This window comes from Capra hircus, chromosome 17 (assembly GCF_001704415.2).
Source record: "Capra hircus breed San Clemente chromosome 17, ASM170441v1, whole genome shotgun sequence".
In the NCBI taxonomy this organism is placed as follows: Eukaryota; Metazoa; Chordata; class Mammalia; order Artiodactyla; family Bovidae; genus Capra; species Capra hircus.
Window position 1 is genome coordinate 14,045,263 of NC_030824.1, and position 25,588 is coordinate 14,070,850.

At 46.4% G+C, this 25,588-nt stretch overlaps 2 protein-coding genes across 5 annotated transcripts in view; both read right to left on the reverse strand.

The window, feature by feature from the left end:
• WSB2 (WD repeat and SOCS box containing 2) overlaps positions 1-17,838 on the reverse strand; it is a 21,754-nt gene extending 3,916 nt beyond the window's left edge. The window contains exons 1-7 of one of the 2 annotated variants that reach the window (XM_018061223.1): positions 17,643-17,838; positions 11,508-11,676; positions 5,140-5,384; positions 4,861-4,992; positions 2,141-2,241; positions 833-1,005; positions 19-129 (exon numbers count right to left, since the gene is read on the reverse strand). In XM_018061223.1, coding sequence (XP_017916712.1) covers positions 19-129; positions 833-1,005; positions 2,141-2,241; positions 4,861-4,992; positions 5,140-5,384; positions 11,508-11,676; positions 17,643-17,655 — 944 coding nt within the window. In that variant the 5' untranslated portion in view covers positions 17,656-17,838. Of the gene's footprint in view, positions 1-18; positions 130-832; positions 1,006-2,140; positions 2,242-4,860; positions 4,993-5,139; positions 5,385-11,507; positions 11,711-17,642 lie in introns of those variants that run through there. The other variant, XM_013970610.2, reaches the window with a different exon arrangement.
• Positions 20,888-25,588, reverse strand: part of VSIG10 (V-set and immunoglobulin domain containing 10) — a 39,837-nt gene continuing 35,136 nt past the window's right edge. The window contains exons 8-9 of one of the 3 annotated variants that reach the window (XM_005691462.3): positions 24,509-24,723; positions 20,888-23,661 (exon numbers count right to left, since the gene is read on the reverse strand). In XM_005691462.3, coding sequence (XP_005691519.1) covers positions 23,609-23,661; positions 24,509-24,723 — 268 coding nt within the window. In that variant the 3' untranslated portion in view covers positions 20,888-23,608. Of the gene's footprint in view, positions 23,662-23,690; positions 24,153-24,508; positions 24,724-25,588 lie in introns of those variants that run through there. The other 2 variants (XM_013970609.2, XM_013970608.2) reach the window with 2 other exon arrangements.

Here is a 25,588-nt window from a genome sequence, read left to right on the forward strand (position 1 = left end):
GAGGTTTCTCTTCATTACCTGTCATCTGCCACTGTGGCGAGGTACAAGCCTTCGGGGGAGAAGCACACAGATCTCAGGGAGCTGATGTGGACGTCGCTGTCATCCATGGGGGGGTTGAGCTGGGTGTGGCTGAGGAGGACACAGGACAGTAGGTGGGCCTGGAGTTGCGGCCACCCTGCACCCTTCAGTGTTCGTCCCCAGGCAGGAGGCCAAACTGCCTCAGCCATGAAGAGGTTCCAGACATGTCTTAGACCCTATGTGGAAAACCTGGGGATTTGCAGACTGGGTAAAAGACACCTGGCAACAAGTGCATTTCATAGCTCCAGTGTCTCATGGAGAGGGCTGAAGAGTTACCAACACTCCCTGTGCTAATTTCCTTATGCAAAGTAGGTCAGCCCTCACTTTAATGCCCCAGTACAAACTGAAAGTCTTTTTTAGGCTAAGATACATGATAATTATAGGACTACCTATTATTTGCTTCAGAAAACAACAGAGACAAAGGGGGAAAGGAGACCAAGTTGGTGAGAACATGAAAACTCACTTTGGAAATAACAGTTTCGATAAGAGGATCATTCTGAACCTGTTACTACAGTTATTAGTAAATGGAAAGAGAGAGTCACTGTGAGGTTTCGTAATGCTGAATCCAAGCAATACAGTGAGCCTCTGATCACAGGAGACTTGAAGGCACTGGGGGCTCATTTGAGAATGCCACTGACAAACACTGCTGCACACCAGTGCCTTAGAACAGGCAGGACCACACTGCATCCGGCACCAAGATAGGTTTCTCATCGCTCACCCCACCAGGAAGCTGAAGCAGGGGAGCGGTCCTTACTGGAGTGATCGCAGCCGCTCGCCGGTGTAGGGGTCCCACATGATCACATTGGTGTCATAAGAAGCCGTGACGAGCAAGGCAGAGTCAGGGGAGAAGTCACAAGACACCACGCTGCTCTGGTGGCCCTCCAGCTTCCGGATTAACGTGTAGGAACGCATGCTCCACAGAAAGACCTATGGGAAGAGCAGGTGCCTGGTCAGGGTGGAGACAGCACTCAGGACACGACGAGTGAGGGGAAGGTACAGCCCTGCCTCTCCCGGCTCTACAGCCAGGGGAAGCCAAGCTCTCTACCCGCTCTTCTACGTTTCTTCCAGAGCGTGTCATCGGAGCTTAAATAAAGTGACGGGTCTGAATTCTTGAGGCGCCTAAGCAAGGGACATGCTCAAGACGCTTACTTTAAGGGAGATCAATTGACTGACCTCAGGAAGATGGCCGCCAACATGGCTCAGGGGAGGGATCTGGGTTCTGCTTCTGAGCTCTCTTAGCAAGTAGGGCAATGCATGCTGAAGACCTAAGCCAGTGGCTCTCTTGCCCTTTCACTTAAAACCAAAAACAGGGGTCAGAGGTGAATTCCAGGGTACCCAACAGAGCCATCTGACAACCCCCTCCCCTTTGGTTTATAGGACCACAGAAATCTGCCCCAGAGCTGTAGGTTTGACCTAGCTCATTAACTTAAAACTTCTCAGAATCATTAAAAGAATAATCTTTTTTCTTTCCTTTAAGAAAACTCTCGTTTTCACCTAGTTCCAAACCTCAAATCAATGATTAACCTCCTAGGCCATACCAAATAGTGGACTCTCTAACTTTCCCAAGTCAGTCATAGCAACCAACAGCCCAATGCAGATACAAAACTCAAACGGTTTCCAAACTGTTCCTGGGTTTCCAGTACTTTTCCTATAATAGATAGGATTTCAGGACAAAGTTCAAGAAGGTTCTCTATGTTTTATGATTTGAAATGGAAATCCTAATCAGATGGATTCAGATTAGATGGTTCGAAGGAAATATGGATCCAAGTGTGGGTTGCAACTTTTAAAATCTTAGACTCTGAGGGGGAAAGACATTTTAAAAGCACCACTTTTCCATCTTGTGAAGGCAAACGGCCCTCCAGTGATGGAGCGGGTCCATGTCACAGTGCAAATCAGAAGGCAGGCGTGCAGGAGGGGCCTCAGCGGGCAGCATGGCTCCCGCTGGGGTGGATCTGCAGGCGAGCTTCAAGGACACTGGCTCGCTTACCCTCTCACACACAGGCCTCCACGTCTCATGGAACTGAAGCAACACAGCAAAGGGCACCCCTAGTTTGAGACTCACCGATTTTTCTCCGGCCGCGGAACATAGCATGCTGCAGTCTGGTGAGATGGAGCAGCAGTAAACCCACTGCAGGTGGCCCGATAACACCTGGATCTGTTTACCTGGGAGAGAAGGGGGAGCACACAGTTAGCCAACTCCCAGAACCACAAAGCAGGAAGCCCAAAAACCAGCGGTGGTGGCCCCCCTACCTGCTATATCCAGTGGTTCTCCAGCAGCTGAGCCCACACTCCCCCGTTTTTATTTTTATTTGGAAGACAGTTGCTTTATAATATTGTGTTGGTTTCTGCCATACATCGACATAAATCTGCCATAGGTATATATACATCCCCTCCCTATTGTGTATCCCCTCCCTCCCACCGCATCCCACCCACTCTGGGTTGTCACAGAGCATAGGTTTGAGCTCCCTGAGTCATACAGAAAATTTCCACTGGCTATCTCTTCTACATATGGTAGTGTATCTGTTTCCATGTTACTCTGTCCATTCATCCCATCCTCTCCTCCCCCACTGTGTTCACAAGTCTGTTCTCTGTCTACATATCCACTGCTGCCCTGCAAATAGGTTTTATCAGTACCATCTTTCTAGATTTGGGCTCCTTTTTTAATGCAGAGACGTATGACAAGACTTGTCATTTAAATGCCTGAAACCTATTAACGTGACATTACAGTGCCCAAGGGAAATCATCACCAACGGCTTCACCAAAATCCACAAGGTCAATGGGATAAGGGCTGGCCACAGATTAGATTGGACACATTCCTTTTAGAGCAGACTATTCTTTTCAGGTCCTCCAACCACCTGGATTACTCTGAAGCATCCTCTCAAATTTGAGACCTTCAATTCTCTGTCATTCATGCTCTGTAATGGTATCCCCCAGTCACAGGACCCCACTCTCCACACCTCACCAGGATGAATGGATGGGCAGTGGTGCAGGGTCATTAGGGCCACGTGCTCTGAGGCAGGCAAACTTGGGCTTGAACCCTGGCTCCACTGCCTACTCAGTGCATTATGCTGGGACACTCATTTCATCTCTCCAGGTCTCCATTTTGGGAAAAAATCAAATGCCCATCAACAGAGGAATCGATGGATAAAGGGTAGTATTTCACCTGTTAAGTCACATGAAATTAAGGAACTAGATTTTCTATGGAGTGTTTAATTAAAAAAAAAGAGCAAGAAGCAAAAAAAATGTAAAAAACGAGATTCCATTTTTGTGAGACAATGACCCCCAAATCCATAAATGGAAACGTGAGTGTCTGAATAGATTATGTAAGTATAGGGAAAAGCATGGAAGGAAGCATGGAAGGCTCTTAGCACGGGTGACAGCACTACAGGGGGGGCTATGGAGGAATACAGTTGAGGGGAGGCGAGACTGCTTAGGGGGAGAAACCCCAACAAAGGCGGGGAATGTCTATGGTCATATATATGCATTTATGAGTTATGTGTATGTGTGAGTATATATTGGAAATAAATTTTTTTTAAGTCGGTCATGGTTTCTTTAGTTGTAAGAAGTGCACCTGCCCCCGGGTAGGTGTGAGTGACTATATCAAGGCAGGGTAGCAAGGCAGGGCCTGGTACCTAGGGACACAACTCTAGCCCTTCTCTCCTTGAAAGGCCCTAGTAGTTGGCCAAGGCCATTCTGTCCCCTCTCGGTCCCTTCCCCTCCTTGCTGGTGGCAAGCTGCCTGCGGACACACATTACAAATGGTGTTGCCTCTGAGCAGTCCTCCCAGTCTGCAGGCCCGTCTCAGACCACGCAACTACGAGCTCCACAGCAACAGGCAGAAAAGGTTCCAGGGCTCTCTGGGTGATGAGATGCCTCCAGGTAAGGCCACCACAAGCACCTCCTTAGTTGTCTGACAAGCTAGCAGGCTTGTTTCTGAGAGGAAAGGGGCAGGTAAGCTGGAGCTGGAACAGTCACGACGCCACTTCCTCTTTCTGCCACCTCCCTCCACACCCATGTCCCTGCCCACATGAGGGAGAAACATCCTGGAAATAAATTCCTCTTCCCTGTGTCACCATTGCAGCTAAGGATCAACACCAGAGATGAATGGAATTCCTCAGGCCACTCCTGGATACTGTTCTGCTTAAAGGAAAAATGAACACCCTGCTCCGCCCCACCCCTAGCCTGAGAGAATTCTTCTAACCTAGATTCTAACAGGAAGTACCCAACATGGATGATTTCTTCTCAATCACTGGTTCTCAACCCAGGGAGACTGTGGCCCTCCATGTGGAAACCAGGCAATGTCTGGAGACATTTTTGGTTGTTATCACTGGAGAAGGTGCTACTGGCATCTCATGGGTATGAGAAGTATACTGCTCCACAATCAAAAACCCAAAGGTTGGCTCATAAGAAAGAATTATCTAGCCCAAAGTGCAAGAGTGCCAGAGCTGAGAAAAGCTATGATATACCATGTATTTTCATCAGGGATGAAAACTGGTTCTTGATGGTCAGAAAAATCTTACCTTTTTTATGTACAAAGCATAGATAAGCATTCAGCACTTGAAGAGACACAGTGTATCTCTGTATCTCTGGTATGAAAATCTCCCAGGTAGTCGGGGGGTGGGGGTGGTGACTAGGAAAAGTATGTCTAAAAAGTCTCCTTAGGAGGCACTAATGGAAAAAAGGTTAAGAAACACTGTTCTGGATAAAATGACACTGGTCAAGCAGAGAGAGGGGCAAATAAAGAGTATATGGCAGCTTCCAAGTCATCCCTTCACCTCCATACCATGTTTATTCAGGTCCCAAATGCGAAGAGTCTTATCCCGAGATGCAGAAACCAAAATCAAACTGCCACTGGGTGTGAAGCTGAGATCTCTCACGACATCCTGATGGCCGGAAAGATTCAAAAGCAGGAGCCCTAGAGTGAGAGAGCGGGGCACTAAGTCAGGGGGAGACGAAGCCCTGGTCCTCAGGTCACAGCCACACCCCTCAGTCAACAGGCCGTCCCTGATCAGAATGCACAAGCGAGCCCTAGGGGCCTTGATCCCAGCCAGAAATGACCTACCTGTCTGTACCTCCCAAATCTTGATCTGCCCATCGTTGAGCCCAGTAGCAAGGATCAGGCAAGAGACGTCTGGCACCTGTGGATGGTGGCGAGCCCAGAGTTTCTTGCTGGGTGGAGAAGGCCATGGGCTGAAGGCCAAGCCCCAGACAATCTGCCCACAGTCCAGTGTCTTCTCCTTTGGGCTGCCTCGCCCTTTTGTCTCATTTTTGCTGCTTCGACTTTTGGCTTCAAACCCTTTAGGGATGCTAGGGAAAGCAGAAGAGTTCTTAATGAATCTGAAACTGCCACCAAGTCAACCAACCTTTCACTCTGGGCCATCTAAGCCTTTGAAGTCCTAGAAACAACTTTGGTGAATTCTAGCATGACTTTTGGAGAAGGCCAACGGCAATGCACTCCAGTACTCTTGCCTGGAAAATCCCATGGGCGGAGGAGCCTGGTAGGCTGCAGTCCATGGGGTCGCGAAGAGTCAGACACAACTGAGCGACTTCACTTTAACTTTTCACTTTCGTGCATTGGAGAAGGAAATAGCAACCCACTCCAGTGTTCTTGCCTGGAGAATCCCAGGGACAGGGGAGCCTGGTGGGCTGCCATCTATGGGGTCACACAGAGTCGGACACGACTGAAGTGACTTAGCAGCAGCAGCAGCATGACTTTTCTTCCTGTTTCTTTTTAGAATGCTTGTAACAGGGACTTCATTGGCCGTGGCTCATTCCACTTCTGACAGCCCTGCAGTGACGTGACCTGCCTTGTGGGAGAGAACTAGGTCACAGATGCTCCAGGGAGTCATTCTCTTCTTTGGAAAGTTCTCCCAGGTTTTGGTGCATGGAAGGAGAGAGACATTCAGTGTTCCTCATGAGAAAGAAAGCATGCTGTAGGTCTAGAACTAGGACAGAACTTAGAGCCTGATTACACATTTGCTACTCTTCTGCCTCATAACACTCCTTTATCTCTGGCTTAGAAAGCACCCTAAGAGCAGAAAGTAAACCCCTTTCTGGCCAACAGTTTGCTCAGTACACATGATTTCCACCTTCCCTCACTTTGCTCTGATCCATGAGTGAGGCTCTTTCATTTCTTTTCTGATGACTCTTCCAGCCCAGGAACCAACCAGCAGGGCATCAAGGAAACAACTCAGAGCTGTTCAGAGGTACGCTGACCTCAAAGATCTTGTAGCGCAAGCCTTGCCTTTTACCTTCTACTTATGCTGAAACACAGGCCTAGACAAGCTAAATAAGACTCTGTCCCTAAGAAACAGGGCCCTGCCCACACTCTGCCGCACATACCTCTCAAAGGAACAAGCAATTAAACTGCCCTGCAGTTCAGCCTGCAAACGCAGTTTCTGGCCTGTGGTATACTTTGTCAGTGCAAGTACTCAGTCCTGCTTTTCTAGACTCTGATCACACTCTCGGGTTTATCAAGCTGAAGGAACGGTGATGATAAAGCTGCAACTCATTTCCATGAAGAATCCTATAGTCGACGTACATGCAGCTGAACCTCTTTCTGTATTACATTTGTTCCCCAAAAATTAGGTAAATCACGCTTTTGTCAATCACGTGGTTGAAATATATTAAAGATTTTAACCAAGTTCACCTACAAAACTGGCAGCAAGAGACTGAGGCCAGTGTAGGTTCTTTCAGCTCTGGAAACTCTATTATTCCATAGCAGAGGCTGGCAGGGAGTGCCCAGGTGGGCAGTCTGTTTTGCACACGAAGTCTGCTTGTTTGCCTGCATCTCATCAAGGGTCGCTTAGACACTCTAGCAGCAGAGCTGACTTGTCCTGATGGAGACATATGCCCCAAAGCCAAAATATTTACTATCTGGGCCTTTAAAGAAAAAGTTTGCTGACTCCTGGTCTAAATGGCCAAATGTGCTCGGAAAATTTGTCATTCTGACAGAACACCTGAATACGACAGTGAACGTCTTTTCAGTGAAGGCTGCCTGGTGCACACGTGGCCCCAGACAGGCCTACACATGCACGTCAAAGACCTGCTCTGACTTGGGAGCCCAAGCTGGCCATGCGACAGCTCTGCAGGACAGCTTGGAACCTCCAAAGTTACCTTTTATTTCTTTTATATAATCCTAACTTCTGTATTTGAAATAAGAGATACATCTGTAGCTACTTTAGTCCAAATGAATTAAGGCACATTTATATTTCAATTCATTTTAACATCATAGTTTTTCTTTCTGGAACAAGATTTTAAAATCTCCATATGTGGGATAGAGATAACTTTCCCAGGGCCACAAAATCAGAGGCAGAATCAGAGCCAAGTCTTGGGTGTCCTAGCCTAGTGTCCAGCAAATGCCTTGGACTTCAGAGTCTGCAATGAATTCAAAGGGTGAGCCACATGGAAGGTAGGGGGTAGCTCGGGGCCAGGGTAGAGTCATTAGAACTTAAATTCATCAAAATTAAAGTGTCTGAAAATGTTATTTCTAAAAGTAGTACATTATTTCATTAATATCAATTATTTGCTCAATCTTGAAAGCACTGTATGATTTCTTGTGTGTAACAATCCTAATAAGAATATAAAGGACTCAGATCTTCTCTTTTAAAGAACTTTTAAAATAACAATTATTTCAAACTATAAAAATAATAGTGGAAAATGGGGAAATTTTGGAGATGAGAAAATTATAAAAATTACCCAGATCCTAATGACAAAGATCCATCTAGTCAAAGCTATGGTTTTTCTAGTAGTCATGTATGAATGTGAGGGTTGGATTATAAAGAAAGCTGAGCACTGAGAATTGATGCTTTTGAACTATGGTGTTGGAGAAGACTCTTGAGAGTCCCTTGGATTGCAAGGAGATCCAACCAGTTCATCCTAAAGGAAATCGGCCCTGAATATTCACTGGAAAGACTGATGCTGAAGCTAAAACTCCAACACCTTGGCCACCTGATACAAAGAACTGACTCACTGGAAAAGACCTTGATGCTGGGAAGGATTGAAGGTGGGAGAAGAAGAGGACAACAGAGGATGAGATAGTTGGATGGCATCACTGACTTGATGGACACGAGTTTGAGCAAACTCCGGGAGATGGTGAAGGACAGGGAAGCCTGGTGTGCTACAGTCCATGGGGTCGCAAAGAGTCAGACATGACTGAGCGACTGAATTGAACACCACTCTAACCACAGTAAACACTGTACCATGAATTTTTATTTATGTATATACATGTTTTTCAAAAACAAATTTGGGATCGTACTGCACAGAGTTTCATAGCTTGCTTTTCTGAGTAAGCCTTGTACTGTAAATATTTCCTCAAGTTATTACTCTTCAAAATATATGGTTTTTCCCTAAAATAAGTAACATGCCATTTAACATGCTAAACATGTTCCCTTCATTATATTAAACAAAAGATGCACAAAAAGGGTTAATGCTCAAATTTCTATTTTCCTTAATTAATATGGGAAAGACATATTATGTCTAGGAGATCAACCCTGGGATTTCTTTGGAAGGAATGATGCTAAAGCTGAAGCTCCAGTACTTTGGCCACCTCATGCAAAGATCTGACTCATTGGAAAAGACTCTGATGCTTGGAGGGATTGGGGGCAGGAGGAGAAGGGGACGACAGAGGATGACATGGCTGGATGGCATCACGGACTCGATGGACGTGAGTCTGAGTGAACTCCGGGAGATGGTGATGGACAGGGAGGCCTGGCGTGCTGCGATTCATGGGGTCACAAAGAGTTGGACACAACTGAGCGACTGAACTGAACTGAATATATATATATATTTGAATACAGAAGTGATTTTCAAGGAAGTAACAGATTTTCCACTTTATGCTTTTTTAAAAAATATTTTTCAGACTAAATCTACGTCATACCCAAGTCTGGATACGAAGCTGAATCCCTTGCATTTAGACTGGGGGATTAATAAATAATGAATGATCTTAACATTTTCATTAAACGAGTATAGAAGGAACTGAAAAATGTGATTAAAAAAAAACAAACCCCAGGGCTTCCCTGGTGGCTCAGTGGTAAAAAGTCCCCCTGCCAGTGCAGGAGACACGGGTATGATTCCTGATCCAGTAAGATCCCACATGCTGTGGAGCAACTATTGAGCCTGTGCTCTAGAGCCCAGGCACTGCGACTACTGAGCCCACCGTGTGGCAACTACTGAAGCCAAAGCAACCGAGAGCCTGTGCTCTGCAACAGAAGCCACAGTAACGAGGAGCCCTCGAACCACAGCTACAGAGGAGCCCCTGCTCGCCACAGCCAGCGAAAAGTTTGCACAGCAATGAAGACCAAACGCAACTGTAAATAAACATTTAAGAAAAAAGCCTATACTGCAATCTTTGATGGCTGCAAAAATATCAGATGGCAATGCCATAATTTCTCCTTAACTGTTCTTGTTCCCAGTTTTTAAGCTATTTCTGATTTTTAACTATCATATGATTAATTTCATGTTGAAAAGCAGTGTATGTAATACATGACCTCCCATTTATAGCAACATGGGGGAACCTAGAGGCTGAACTACTGAGTGAAGTAAGTTAGAGAAAAACAAATAACACAGTATAGCACTTATATGTAGAATCTAAAAAAAAAGCTACAAATGTACTTATTTTACAAAACAGAAACAGAGTAGCACATGTAGAAAATAATGTTATGGTTACGGGAAAAAAGGGGTGGGATAAATTAGGAGACTGGGATTGACAAATACGCATTACTATATATAAAATAGATAATGAATAAGGACCAACTATACAGCACAGAGAACTCTATTCAATATTCCATAATAACCTATATGGGAAATAAATCTAAAAAAGAGAGGCTAAATGTGTATATATAACTGATTCACTTTGCTGAACAGCAGAAAATAATACAAGATTGTAGATAACTATATGCCAATAAAATTTTTTAAAAAAACAAATAAATAGATGACCTCATTTCTGAGATTTTTTTGATTGCAGGAAGAGCAGTTTTAAGATCGTTGAAATGGCCTTCCTTCCAGAAAATGCGCAGATGTACACTCCTCAACCCCTGCAGCACGCACAGTACTCATCTCAGCAAACTTGCATCATCATTACCTATTATCAAGGCAACAAGCTTCAGACCGGACTTATGAAAACCTTTAATAAGCTACTTATAAAATGCTTAAAGCGAAACAAATGAGACCTTCAAGAGCAGGGGCCATGTTTAATATATTTCAGAATTCTCAGCCCTTGGCTCCTGGTCAGGCAAGGGAGACGTGCAAAAAATGCTGGCTGAATCAATAAATACAGACATAGAGTTGCCCTGGGACAAATGAAAAAAATGCAGATGCTCCCATCTGACTGGGAGCTCACAGCCTTCAAACACTGAGACTTGTCCAGCGCAGAGAAAGAAAAGCTAGTTAATATCAGAAACAACTTGGTTGATAACAAAAAATGCAACTAGCCCATTTTAAAATGGCCCAAGGATCTGAATAGACATTTCTCCCAAAAAGATAAGCAAAGGGCCAGTAAGCACATGGTGTGGGGAGAGGGGGCGGGGGGCCGGGAGGCACAACATCAGCAGTCAATAGGGAAATGCAAATCAAAGCCACAATGAGATGCCACTTCACACCCACTCCGATGGCTATCCTGCAAGTGTTGGTGAGGTTGTGGAAAAGTCTGGGAATCTCCAACACTGCTGCTGGGATTATACAATGGTGCAACCACTCTGGAAAACAGCCTGACACGCCCTCAAATGGTTAAATGTATAGGAAAACATACATCCACACAAGATACGAAAACATATCCACACAAGAACCAGTGTGGAAGTGTTCGCAGAAGCGTTATTTTTTATAGACAGAAAGTGAAAACAACCTAAATGCTCACCAGCTGATAAATTTATAAAACAAAATGTTATGTCTCCATAAAAAGGAATATCATTTGGGAAATTAAGTCATGGACCATGCTAAAACACAGATAATCATGAAAATAGTACCTAAGTGAAAGAAGCCAGTCAGAAGATGACATAATGTATGATTCGATTCATATGAAATGCCTAGAATAGGCAAATCTTTAAAGACAGAAAGCAGATTAGAAGCTGGTCAGGGCTGGAGAGGAGAAAGGTATTAAAGAATGATGGGTTTCTTTTGGGGGTGACAAAAACGTTCTAAGATTGGTCATGATGATGGATGCACAACTCTGTAAATATACTGAAGTCACTTAACTGTACACTTTAAATGGGAAAATTGTATAGTATGTAAATTATACCTCAATAAAGCTGTTTAAAAAAACACTTGGGGCTATCAACAGAATGAGGTTTCACAGGTACAGGACGAAGGACCCTGGAAACCCCGATGATCAATTTCTGAACTGTTCGGCCACCTTCCCTCTCCTGCTCTTGGGCAGGAAGTCGTTTGGGAAAGTTCCCAGGACATCTTCATTCCTTTGGGTGTGAAAGAACTTACAACTGCTCCTCCAGAGGCCAGGGGATCAGCTTCACAATGCAGTGTCCTTGAGACCAGGCGAACCAGGAACCATCTGGGGAGAAGGCAACGCTCCACGTTTCACAGCTCGACTTCCAATCAAACTGGTGGGGGCGCCCGGGCTTCAGTTCGGCCAGCAGCAGCGGCTCCTCTGGGGCAGGAGACAGCATACTTCAAGAAGGCACCCTCGCCTCACCGGAAAGGGCAGAGCCCAGCCCCCCAGCACCTTGCTGACTCAGACACAGGAAAGCAGAGGTCATCCCCTGGCAAAAAGTGACAGTCTGGATTCCGAGAGGGAGTTGTCATTTAAATGACCCGGGGCAATAACAGTAGCCACAGGCCAAATTCCAGTGGGGTTACTCAGTTCTGGCACTGCTGGTTAACCGTGACTCAGAGTAACCTTTGTCAGGGTGAACCCAGCGAAGGGGGGGGCCTCGTTTTCCCATGAAAGCCCAAAGAGGAAGAAAGGAGGCATGCCAGGCAAGGATCGAGCTAGAAGGTACTGATCAGGAGGCTTTCAGATGTACTTAAGTTCTCTCCCGAAAGAAGTATTTGAAACTCACAGACTTCCCCTCACTTGCCACCATCCCTCCCATCACCAAGGCTAACACCAGCCCTGCTCACCACCTCTTGATCTACCTTCCTCCTTCCATCTCCTCTCTGTTCTGGCTGAAATCTTCATCCCATCTTGCCCAGATTTTTTACAAGATTCATTTTTTTTTCCTGCCCCTAGGGACCCTGCTAAAGCTGAAACACACATTACATCACAACATTTCTTTCAAATACATTCCAAGGCACCCACCTGCCTACCACTAAAGGCAACCTTCCTCCCCACCCCACTGGCCCCAGCCTCCCCTTTCCAGTCCGTGCCACGTGCCGGCCACACACGTCTCCCTGTCATGCCCCAAGAAGCTCATTCGAGTTCACACCTGGACTCATATTCTGCTTATGAGAATCCCACCAAGATTAGCAACTGAGAAGCGTACCCAGATCTCACACTATCAAAGCGGAAGTAAGTCCTACCCTGTTTATTTCACTGCTCTTCTGTAGTTATCAATTCCCTCTGTCCCAACCGCATCTCCAGCTCGGAATTTATACAGCCTCCTTCAAACACCAAGCCAATTCAATCCTTATTTCTTAGGGTGAAGGGTAGGGGCTGGACTGGTGCTTCTTCAACAACTTAAAGGCCAGTCCCTAATTCAACTCTATCCTCTGACAGAAGATTCTCAATGGCTGACAACGTCCGTAAGTTCAAGGCCTTGAGAACTGATCCTTTGATTGCGATACATATGAATATAAAAACTGGCTTCCATCCTGACTGAGGTCACTGTCTGATGAGTATGTTCCACTTAGCAGTTGAGACTGACCCGTTTATAGCTGTTACCAGATAGATACTAATTTAACAGCTCCTGTTTTGTGTATTTTAGGACATATCTCTATATGTCTTCTCATAGTTTGACCTTGTTAAAATCAGGATGCGTCAAGTGATGACTTCTCATAGTGTAACAGGCAGTATTTTTTCAGTGATACATAACGGCAATATAATCCATGATCTCTTAGATTCAATGAATCAGATGGTAAACATGCAAATATGTATATAATATTTTTATGTGTGCATATATATAATATTTCCTGATGTATGCATTATAAGAAAATATAGGAGTACATCTTATTTACATGGATATATTTTGCTGAAAATTCTCTTTAAATAGAATTTTAATAAATTATATCAAGACTTTGTGGCTTTGCTATTTAAAGAAAAATTTTAAAGTTTCCTTTGTAAAGAGAATATTCATTCCCTGAGGTTCTATGTGGAAATCTAGGTTTTGAAATATTAGGTCTGTCTAAATTGGCATTTGTACAGGCCTAGGTAATTCCTCCTAGAAATTTGTATTTTTGTATATGTGACCCTTTAACTTACACAATTACTTGTGTAATCAAGCATACTCCTCTGGATGTGAATATTTGCATGGTAGGACATTATATTTCAAATTGAAAACAAGACTCAATGTTAAGCAGCAATCCTGTAGTGTTTTCTTTATTATTTCTAGGTATCTTAAGGTAACAAGGCCCTACCCTGTCAACGCCTCCTTCATGTAATCCAGTTCTCAGCTGGGGGCACTTCTGTCCCTTGGGGACATGTGGCAATATCTGGAAATATTTTGGTTGTCCCGACTGGGGGTGGTGATGGTGCTGCTGCTGCTAACTTGCTTCAGTTGTGTCTGACCCTGTGTGACACCACAGACGGCAGCCCACCAGGCTCCCCCATCCCTGGGATTCTCCAGGCAAGAACACTGGAGTGGTTGCCATTTCCTTCTCAAATGCATGAAAGTGAAAAGTGAAAATGAAGTTGCTCAGTCAAGAAAATTTTCTTGTCCGACTCTTAGCGACCCCACGGACTGCAGCCTACCAGGCTCCTCTGTCGATGGGATTTTCCAGGCAAGAGTACTGACCGGAGTGGGTTGCCACTGCCTCCTCTGGGAGGTGGTGCTCCTAGTATCTAATGGGTGGAGGCCAGGGACTCTGCTAAACATCTTACAGCACACAGGACGACCACCCTCGACTCCCACAAGAAAAAAATTATTTTGCTTAAAACGTCAATGGAATGGTGTTGAGGCCGAGAAACCGGGAGTAGTCAAATATTAAACGACATTGACCTGGAGGTACATTTTTATCACCTGACTTTATTCCATCTTGGTAAGAGCCACACTTGGTTCGCTTCCTCCAGGATATGTATGTCATCCATTCTTTCAACGCCATGCAGGCTCCACACAATACGAAAAGGGGTCATCCCCGACTTCTCTCTTTTCTTGACCTCCCAATCCAGACCCATGAACAAGTTCTATCGAGCCTGCTCCCAAAAGACTTGGCAAACCTAACTTCCCTCCACCTCATGGCTGTTTATTCTCAACTATGTAACACCATCTCATCAGCATTAGCTCATCTAGCCAACATTGTCTCTAAGCAGCTTCCGACTGCTCTCCTAGCCCCTTCTCTGGCCCCCACCACCCATTCTCCTCACCCCTCAGTGATCAGTTTTGATCCACCTCATAATAAAAACCTCACCCTACTCTAGAAGTCCTGCACACAGGCCTTTTCTCACCCCTTGGTGGTGCTCAATTAGTTCCAACCTCAGGGCCTTTGCACCAGCTATTCTCTTCACCTTAGAATATGTGACGAGAGAGAGCCCTTCTCTGATCTCAAGTCAAGGTTCTTCATAACTTCTCACTTTATTTTATTTACAGCACAAACACCATTGTGATCGTTATCTGTCACCTTCCAACTAGGACATCAATGCCACAGAGTCGGGACCTTGTATGTTTATCTCCAGTGCCTAGCAGAGTTCCTGGCAGAGAGCAGGCCATCAGTAAATATTTGTGGAATAAATATACATGGTATCTCTCTATAATATACATGAAATGAAGTCCCTTAGACTGTTATGATGCCTTTGCCAAAAATTTAACATGAAATGCTTCTTAAACATAAGCCATATCCAGATTTCACACTCTATTTTTGTCATTTGGGGATTTAATCTCTTGCTATCTCAGGCTCGATAATTCAAAGACTAAAATAAGGAGGAAAAAAAAAATGAAGGAACTATGAAGATTCTGAAAGGGAGTCTGGGCCCAAACTAAACTTGGCAGCTGGAAGAGAAAGCCATAATTAGTGCAGAACTTAAAAAAAAAAAAAAACAACAAAACAAAAAACCCAGAGGCAAGAGGATCCAGCTTCATCTGGGATTGTACCTGCCCTGGACCTTCTTGGTGAAAAGACCTATGGATCCGAGTTTTTTAATTAAACATTGGGATGTGTTTGGATAATCAGGCGGAGTGGAAAGATACGTACCATGGGCCTCTTCTGTGGGAGGAGATTTGCCTGTACACAGAGACGGAAGCTATGAAGGACTCTAGCTGGCAGGAAGCTTTATGATTTATCCTGCCTTAGAATCTTTACATTAGCCATTCCATGATCCTAGAAAACTCTGCCTGGCTGGCCCCAGATCCTTGTCCAGATTAGGCCTCAGTGCTGGTGTCAAGGTCCAAGGGACCTTTCCTGGCCTCACTACCCAAAGTGGCCCAGTGACTTGCGTTCACTGCACTGAATTTTCCTTTTAAGCATCACTCACCCATCTTCTCTTGATTGCTTGTTTTTAGGTGACTGTAGTTTCTCTCTTCCCCACCCTCACTTCAAACTGTTCATTGCTATCAGGCTGTACTGTCCTATGTGGTTACTAACCTTCTGAAATATGGCAAGTCCCTATTAAGATGGGTTGTTAGCTACACAATACATGCTTTATTTTGAAGACTCAGTACAAAAACAAAAATCTAAAAATGTTCAATAATTTATCACGATTATATGTTGAAACAGATTGACAAACATTTAATTTTAAGGTTAAATCCACCTGTTTCACTTTTTTTTTAACACTGCTACTAAAATATTTCAAATTGCTTATGTGGCTTGACGTTATAGTTCTCTCAGCCAGCGCCGGCCTAGAGTGCCTGACATACAGTAGATACTCAATGAATATTTCAACGTATAAATGCATTCTAACCACTGCTCTGAAGATATCTACTGTTGCCCATTGTAATCCCATCACAAAGGCCTTTATTCAGTTTCAAAAGAACATAAAACTGACCTTTTTTTAAAACAGTAGCTTGGCAGCTCTCAGTAGGCTCAGCCCACACCCCAAAACACAGTCATCAATCATTAGGAAAAATCCAGAACTGGAAACAGATTCCTGCTAAAAAGGGAGACTAGCTCCAGATCACTGTCAGATAGAAACTAAAAGGAGTCAATGGAAATGACAGCGGAAGCTAGAAAAAGATTCACGTAAGATTTCAGGCAAACAATAGAGGCCATTTAATAAGAGTTCTATGGGTAACACACTCACTGAAAAGAAAGCCCTTATCTAGATGGGAAAGTAGAGAGAGCTACCTCTACACCTGGTATTGAATAGCCTGACTCCAGCAAACAAAGAAATGTCATTTCCCAAATTAAAAAGTTACACCACCCTGGGGGAATCCCCTGATTTCAACCCACCCACCCACCAGTAATCCCTATTCCATCCAAGGAGTCAGGGAAACACAAAAACACCCACAATCATAATCTTCCAGACCAGAATGAAGCTTGCACTTCACTGGAAGAATACAAAGAGGTTCTGGAACAAATTCTGAGCCCAGGCCTTGACCTCTTCAGAGAAATTTCCCCTAAGGAAACTGCCTTTAAGCAAGGGAGTATATTCAAGAGTTGGGACTCCCAGAATAAACCACAAGCCCACCCCAAGTTTCTATATTAGCGGGGTTTAGAGGCAAAGTGGTTGGAAAGATTCTGAAGCACGCGCCTTGAGGTTTGGCCTTAGCACAAGCACACCATTCCCACTGAGGCTTATGTTCATTTGGGCTGACCCTCCAAGTGCTTCCAATATTCTCTGACTTCTACACCGTTTTCTGATACAGCTGTTAACAAGGATAAAGGCAAGTACCTCACTCATCGGTGTATCCTAACTTGTCCCCCCATCTATGTCACCAGGCTCGCAATATGGGTTTTCAAATGGAATTCCAGACCCGATTTTCATGCGCAGGCAAGTTTGAAAAGCTCCCAACCGCCCGCTAAGGCAGATACTATTATTAGCCCATTTTGCAGATACAAAAGAGACTTGTGTTAAATGGCTCGTCCACGATCACACAGCTTCTATGGGGCAGAGCGGACTCCCACCCAGACCTCGAGTGCGTCACCTGACACCTGGGCACCCACCCCCTCTCGGGAATCAAAACACCCACACCTCCGAGGGCCTGGCGTCCCAACCGGGCGGTGGCGTCTGGCCCCAGGCGCCCCCCGCACTGTCCCGGGGGTGGGGATCCCCGCTGCACAGAGGCCCGTAGTCCCCGGGTCCGGCCGGGAGACGTTGGAGACGGGGTGGGGGCCGTTGACAGCGAAAGTGAAACAAAGCTCGGCGCCGGGCGTGCACCTCGCCGGCCGCCGACGCGGACGTCCCAGGCCCGGCGGCCCATGCCACCCCACCCCCGCGGACCGTTCCCGGGCGAGCCTGCACCCCCCGCCCCCAGGGGAACGGGCCCTGCCCCGCCGGCGGGGAACGCGCGCCGCGGCCCCACTCACCTCCGGCCTCCATGGAGGACGCGCGCGGCCTCGCGGCAGGCGGCGGGCGCCTCAGCCCCCCGGGCCGCCGGCCCTCATGCCGCCCCCACGCAGCCCGCCCCCGCCCCGGCCCCGCCGCCGCCGCCGCCGCGCCCGCCGCCACCCGGAGAGGCCATCAGCTGCTTCCCGTCACATGGCGGCGGGCGCGGGCGGGGACGCGCGGGGGGCGGGGCCGGGGCGCGCGGGGGAGAAGCCGGGAGCCGGCGGTGGGCGACGCGGGGCGGGCAGGTGGGCCCTGGGGGCCGCGGGAGGCGAGGCTGAGCGGGAGTCGGGGATGTGGGGGCAGGTGGCCTCGGGCAGGATCGAGCGCGGCTGGAGGGGCAGCGGGGCTGATAAGGAGATGGGGAGGGTGGTGGGCAGAAGACCCTGGGGTTTGGAGGAGCCTGGACCAGGGGAAAGTGGGGGCGGGGCGGCGTAAAACCCGGGGTGGGGGTGGGGCTCGGAGGAAAACGGGGGTCGGTGCGGACAGGAAGTAATCTTGGGCGAGGGTGGTACTGAGGGAAAAACCGGCGTGGGAGGCGGGCAGGTGAGGCTCGCAGGATAAAAAGCGGGCGGTGGAGAGCTGGGCTGAAGGGAAACCGGGGCCGACGAGGGCACGGTGGAGGGAGAACCCAGGGGCAGAGGGAACGCCTGTGGCAAAGCTGGGAGGAGCGGGGCTCGGGTGGAAAGCGGGGGCCTGGCTGGGGTAGAATCTGGGTTGGGGGAGAGATGGGTCAAACGGAGTGGGGAGGACTATAAGGGCCAGATAAGGACTGGAGATGGAGGGAGGAGGTGTGGGTTAAAAAGGATGCGGTGGAGCTGAGGGAAAAAGGAAGGCTAGGGTACGGAAAGGCATCGGGAAGCTGAGGAGATGGGGGGAAGCTGAGGAGATGGGGGGAAGCTGAGGAGATGGGGGGAAACGAGGCAGGGTGAAAATCGGAGGGGGCGGGGCGGGAATCAGTTTGGAAGGTGAACCTGAAGACCCAAGGAATCAGTATTGGGAAAACAAAAAGTGAAGACTGAGGAAAGAATTGGGGTGGGAGGGCGAGGGTCTGGGAACCCCGGAGAGAGGGAAGAAATGAGAGGAATAAAACTGGGGACCTGAGGCGGCAGGGAGCTCAGAGGTTAAATGGGAGCCGCGGTAGAGGAATAAAGGGGCTGAGTGCAGGGTCAGAGGAAGGGGTCGTTTTATAAAAAATGGGAACCAGAAAAAGAAAGCCCATTGGAAAATGGAGGATGAACACAGAAATGCTGTGGTTATAAGGGGTAGAGGGCAAGGGGCGAACAGCCAGAGAAAAAGAGGTGTTGGCGCTGGTAATACACACACACACAGGATGCTGGTAATACAGAAGCTGGTAAGACACACACACACAACATGGAGTGAAAATTGCTCAGTCACGTCCAGATTTTTGGGACCCCATGGACACAGTCCATGGAATCCTCCAGGCCAGAATACTGGAGTGGATAGCCTTTCCTGTCTCCAGGGCATCTTCCCAACCCAGGGATAGAACCCTGGTCTCCCGCATTGCGGGCAGATTCTTTACCAGCTGAGTCACAAGGGAAGCCCCAGCACATGGAGAGACTGGATTTAAAAGAACCTGGGAAACAGGTGACAGTAGGAATCATGGGTTTGGTTAGAACGTAAGGAACTTGAAAATGGGACAGCTTTGATTAGAGTTTAGGAAGCTTGGAGTCAAGTAGAGAAACACAGGAGAGACAATGACCCAAGAAAAAAGCCTCTAACAGGGATAGGGAGTGGAGTTGGGCCTCCTCAAGTGGGAGTTGAGGTGAGACTTTGTTACTGTTTCTGTTCAGTCATTCAGTCTTGTCTGACTCTTTGCCACCCCATGGACTGCAGCATGCCAGGCTTCCCTGTCCTTCACTGTCTCTCACACTTTGCTCAAACTCATGTCCATTGAATCGGTGATGCCATCCAACCATCTCATTCTCTGTTGCCCCCTTCTCCTGCCCTCAATCTTTCCCAGGATCAGGGTCTTTTCCAGTGAGTTGGCTCTTTGCATCAGGTGGCCAAAGAATTGGAGCTTCAGCTTCAAAATCAGTTCTTCCAATGAATATTCAGGACTGATTTCCTTTAGGATTGACTGGTTTGAGCTCCTTGCTGTCCAAGGGACTCTCGAGAGTCTTGTCCAGCAGCACCATTTGAAAGCACCAGTTCTTTAGCATTCAGCCTTCTTTATGGTCCAACTCTCACATCCATACATGACTACTGGAAAAACCATAGCCTTGACTATGCAGACCTTTGTTGGCAAAGTGATGTCTCTGCTTTTTAATACGCTGTCTAGGTTTGTCATAGCTTTCCTTCCAAGGAGCAAGTGTCTTAATTTCATAGCTGCAGTCACCATCTTTAGTGATTTTGGAGCCCAAGACAATAAAATCTGTCACAGTTTCCATTTTTCTCCCCATCTATTTGCCGTGAAGCGATGGGATGATGCCATGAACTTGGCTTTTTGAATGCTGTTTTAAGCCAGCTTTTTCATTTTCCTGTTTCATCTTCAGTTCCTCTTCACTTTCTGTCATTAGCATGGTGTCATCTGCATATCTGAGGTTATTGCTATGTCTCCCAATCTTGATTCCAGCTTGAGTTTCATCCAGCCTGGCATTTCACATGATGTACTCTGCCTATAAGTTAAAATTAGCAGGGTGACAATATACAGCCTTGATATACTCCTTTCCCAATTTTGAGCCAATCCATTGGTCCATCTTCAGTTCTGTTGCTTCTTGACCTGCATACAGGTTTCTCAGGAGGCAGGTAAGGTGGTCTGGTATTTCCATCTCTTTCAGAATTTTCCACAGTCTGTTATCATTCAGTCAAAGGCTTTAGCGTAGTCAGTGAAGCAGAAGTATGGGGACTACTATTAGCTGAGCCCAGTGAGAAACTCCAAAACTACCAACCACTGCAGTGACCCAACAGCTTGCAGAAACTGTCTTTTCAGACAGTCCATCAGTCTACTGCTCTATGATGATTCCTACCCTAACCCTTTAACGTTAGAAAACAGGCAATCTGACCAAAAAGAGATATGTATTTGAGGATATGCAAATACAATGGAGATGAGAGAGTAGGTAGCATCTACAAGTCATAGAAAAGAATAAAATGGCAGCAAGAACAATATTGTTACCAGTATTGGGAAAGCTAGTTAAAAAAAAATGTGGATGGCAATCCCATTTCCCCAAATCTTTTAGTTTACTAAATGAAGATCACTAAAGCATTTATTTAAAAATAACTTTATTCTATTATCTTAAATCCATTTTCTAACATCAGGATGAATTTCTCCCAACCCCCCACCTCCATACCAAATATTAAAATGTAAGTAGTGCAGAGAGAGCTGTTTCTTTCTTTTTGCATCAGTTCCTGGCCAGAACCATGGTGAGAAATACCAGTTGGCACATGTTGCATCATAATAAATTTTACCCAAAGTACCTAGGTTAGGGAGATTTTCCATCATGGGCTTTCTTGCTGCAGTAACAGTAATAGGTATGTGCTTGTGAGAATGGGAACTGATATCAAAGCCACAGGATTATGGGACCCGCTCCCCAAGGTCCACCAGGTTTTGCGGAAAAGGAACGTCAGTTGCAATGGCCTGGAAGTATTTATCTTCTAGGTTCTGATAAGTATATCTCCTGGTCTCCAGTTCACAATTCATTCAGGTAAGATTTTTTTTTTTTAAAGCACAATGTAACGAGTTGGACTTTGCCACAGAAAGTCTATAACTCACTGTCAGTGAAGTGCTAGTGGAGTTGGGGATGGGTCATCTTAAAGAACAGAAAAAAAATTCTTTAAAAATCCTTAAAGCTTGAAGACACACACCCCCACCCCCACCCCCACCAGTACTTCAGCTCTTAACTGACCCAACAATATTATCGGTGCACACGGCTCAGATATACGTGACAGCAGTCACAGCTCAGCTGGACAAGGGTTTATCATGTTTGGCACCAAGACCTTGAAGCTCCCATTTGCAAGGGGAAAATCCTTTCTTCAAGATTTCCTATCATCAGGTGTGCATGCAAGAGAAGAGGAAGTCACAAGGAGCATTTCCGTCATCTTGCAAATCATTGTGTGCCTTCCAGGTAGGGAATTCTCCCCCCGCACCGCCCCCCCCCCCACCTACAGTTTCTCTGCGTTTTCCTTTTTAAAATATGGTTGCCTCTGCACAGTGGACTGTCAGATCCAGAAATGGATTCATCAAAGACTAGCTCAGTGTTCAATGACTTTAAACACAGCCTGTCTTAAGTATCCCATCTGAAATGATACTAACTTAGACTGGTGAGAGTGGTTAAGTACATGAGGTTCCATGCAGCAAAAGATCCAGCCCATCAAGAGAACAAGGCCACAGGTATTCCTGAGGGGTGGACACTGCAACCAGCCTCTGACTTCCCCAGTGTTCTGAGCTGAGGACAGGGCTCTCACTTCTGGTGACTTCCTCAGTTTAGTTCCTTCATCCAAGAAAACTGACCTGCCCCAGCCACACCTGCAGGGTAACCCTGCAGATAACCAGCTTCTCATCTTAGAAGTCCCAGGCCCTGGGAGGGAAAGGCCTGAGAGGGAAGTTCTCCTTTAAGTCTTGCCTGTTAGAGCAGAATATGCAGTATTAAAGAGGGCACATTCAAGTCAGATTTTCAAGTTTAGCACACATATTTTACACCCTTAGAAGGTCCCTGACGTTTAAGAGATTAGGATGAAATCAGAATGAAAAGGAAAAAAAACTCTATACAGGGATCTACTGGAAACAATAGCAGCTTCAACTCATCACATGTTATTTTCATTCAGAACTTAGCATTATTGAGCAGTGTATCCTCCTAACATCCTTAGGAAGGAAATACGTTTTCCCAATCCCATTTCTGAGATCAAGAAACTGAGGCCACATGTCTACTATGTTACAAAACATTCCTCCTGCCTTTTTCAAAGCCACAAGAGAAAGGAAGGGTAGAAAAGTCAAAATTAATAGTGCATCACCTAAGAGGCTTTTCTATAAATATGAAGCTCTGACATATGTGAGGTTCTGGTGAAAGGTACTTCCTCTTATCGGCCCCTATCTCTTGAAAAGAATTTCATCTCCAGGACAGCAAAAATCCGCAGGAGAGCTCTGATGGTGCCCTGGTCTGGAACCATTCTACAGAGAATGAAAGGCCCAGGCAGCAGTTTGTAACTGAACAGCAGACATCTTTTTCCCTTTCACTAGAGAAGGCAAAGGAGAAGGTAACTAACATCTGCGGAGCATCTGCTAGGCACTTGCACATCCTGAAGGACCTCAGTCCCCACCATAACCCTGTAAAGTAAGTGTGATTTCACCCATTTCACAGATGAAGAAACTGAGGCTCAGGGGAAAAGGTAAAGCTACCTGCCCAAGCCCATAAAACAGGCAAGGAGCCAGGTCCAGAGTGAAGCCTGGGTGTTTCCAACTCAAAACCCAAAGCAAACTGCCTCTCTCTGATTAACAGCAGTAACTGGCACCTCTTCACCTTTCCAGAGAGCTGATGTTGACCTGGTTCCTCAGCTCACCTAGGCAGTGAGAAAGGAAATGTCCTTATCACCCCACACTGTTCCCTTGTGTACCGGGATGGGCTAGTTACAGACCTTTAATAGTGACAAAGGACAGTGAGGCTTACTGCCTGCCCCTACTCCTGCTCCCCCATCTCAGCATCCATCAACCCTTCATATTTTAGCCCAAATCCAGCTTTCCCCCCCCACACTACCCATTCCCAAAGCTTTTCACCGTCGTTGAGAAAAGTTACAGTAAATCAAGCCAATTTAGAAAAAAAAAAGGCGGGGTAGGAAAGATGTATGTGTGTTTTCCTATTTCGCTGAGAACCTCCAAACCCATTGCAGCCCTCAGGCAGGGGTGCAAGTCAAGTAAAGCAGAATATGAAACTCATCTTGAACATAGCTTTCCAAGCTTTTGAGACAGGATATCAAAGGACAGTTGTCTTCTTCACACTGGCCTGTCTTCTTGAATGATGTCACTCTGCTGCTCACTGCTGTCATCTGTATGGGAGGGAAAAGTAGACCCAACTCTTGAGTGGTGCTCTCAGTAGAGATGACTCTGTTTCCCCCTTCAGTTTTCTTTTTCAGGAAGGTGGGGGCTGCTCAGCTTGTAGGGTCTTAGTTCCCTGACCAGGGATTGAACCTGTGCCCCTTTCAATGGAAGGCTTAACCACTGGACCACCAGGGAAGTCCCTCCCATCAGTTTTCAGTCACCTTGATTTCCAGTCCTTTACTGGTGAGTTTCATGAATGAGTAGTTGGAGCAGGGTGGGTTTCCCTGCCTTTTACCCATTCTTTCTACTCAGAATCCACAGACATGCTTGACACTGTCCACATTTCTTGGTTCCTGACATTCCCCTCACCTGGATCACCGTCTGCTTTCTGCTTGCTCAAACTCAACTGTTCTGAAAGACAGGCCTCATAGCCCACATCTTTCAGAAAATGTCTCCCAACCAATGCATCCCTCTGGGCTCTCATCTTTCTCCTGAGGCCCTGTAATTTGTAAAAGTATCATTCATCAGGCAAGTAATCATTCCTTTGTGCCACAGCTCTACTCCCCTTGCAAAGCATTGGTTAAATCTTCCATTTTCAATTTCCCTTCATATTTTAGTCTGTTCGTCCTAACTGCTTTCGTAAAGCCCATCACCATTGGTCTTGATTTTCTGAGAGCTGGCCCTCAGTAAGTATTTGTCAGTTTAATTGTTGTGTTGGTAGTTGATGGGAGATTCTTAGATTCTAGATTAAACTTTAACTGTCTTTCCCAGCCCTTAAAAAGCAGACCCTTGGAGACTTCTTCCTGGGAAGCCCACCACAACCTTGCAGAGTGCTTTAAAGGGCAGAGAGCTTACCCTGCAGAGCCTGCAGTCCGTTGCCCATCTGGTCCACATTCCCGTTCACCAGCGCAGTCACTCTGTGAATGTGGCCATACTTGGTTATTTCTATTGGTGACTCCTCCCTCTCACTAGCTTCCTCCTCTTCCTCTTCTGCAGCATCTTCCTCCTCCTCCTCCATCTCTTCCTCTTCTGAATCCACCAAAACCATGACATCACCCATGTCTTGCCTCCTAATTTCCAAAAGGAAGAAATGATCAAGAAGATATCCTGTTTTCCCCAACTTCAGCCCTCACTGAATAGGGAACACTTGGTTCTCTGCATCCCCTTTGGTAACATGGACAATTCTTCATGGACTCAACGTGGTTGAGTTGTGAGATGGAGATGATGACCTTTCAAAGAGGTGCTGCCACAGACTGTCTAGATAATCACACCGTGTGCTGGGTGAATTTTATCATCCCCCCTCCCCTCTCCCCGCTGTTCATCCTGCAGGTGACCTCAGGGTCCCAAGCACCCACCATTTGAGTTCCCCTTGCAGCACGCACAGAGATGCTTTGTTCCTTTCCTGAAATGCCCTTATTTCTCCTCTACTCACTGAAATTTCTCCTCCTTTTCATTATTCAAAGCCCTAGGAAAGTCCTCTCCCTCCCCTCGCAGCCTTGAGCTGTGACTGAGTTTGGCATCCACAGCCAGCTGTTTGGCACTGAATTGACCTCTAGATGATTGCTAGTTCTGCCTCCCCAGCCAGACTGTACATTTCATAGGCCAGTCACAATCCTGTGAGCATGACATTCTCATTTAATCCTCACATCCTGCCTCTGAAAAACAGTTGAGGAAACAAAGGCTCAGAGAGGGTCAGGGCTTTTCCAGGAACCTCAGGCTTGAAGGGCAGAGCAGCCATGTGAACCCAGGTCCACTTATTCCAAAGCCTTTTCCCATTATGCCAAGCTGCTCCCTCTTGTGAGAAATAAGCCTGGGGAAGGACAAACTCATGCCAAAAATGACCCTCAAAAATGGGGCAGTACAGGTAACACTCCCATGAAAGATGGTGCCAGAACAATGAAATCTCATTATTTGTCCCAGAACAGTAATACCCCA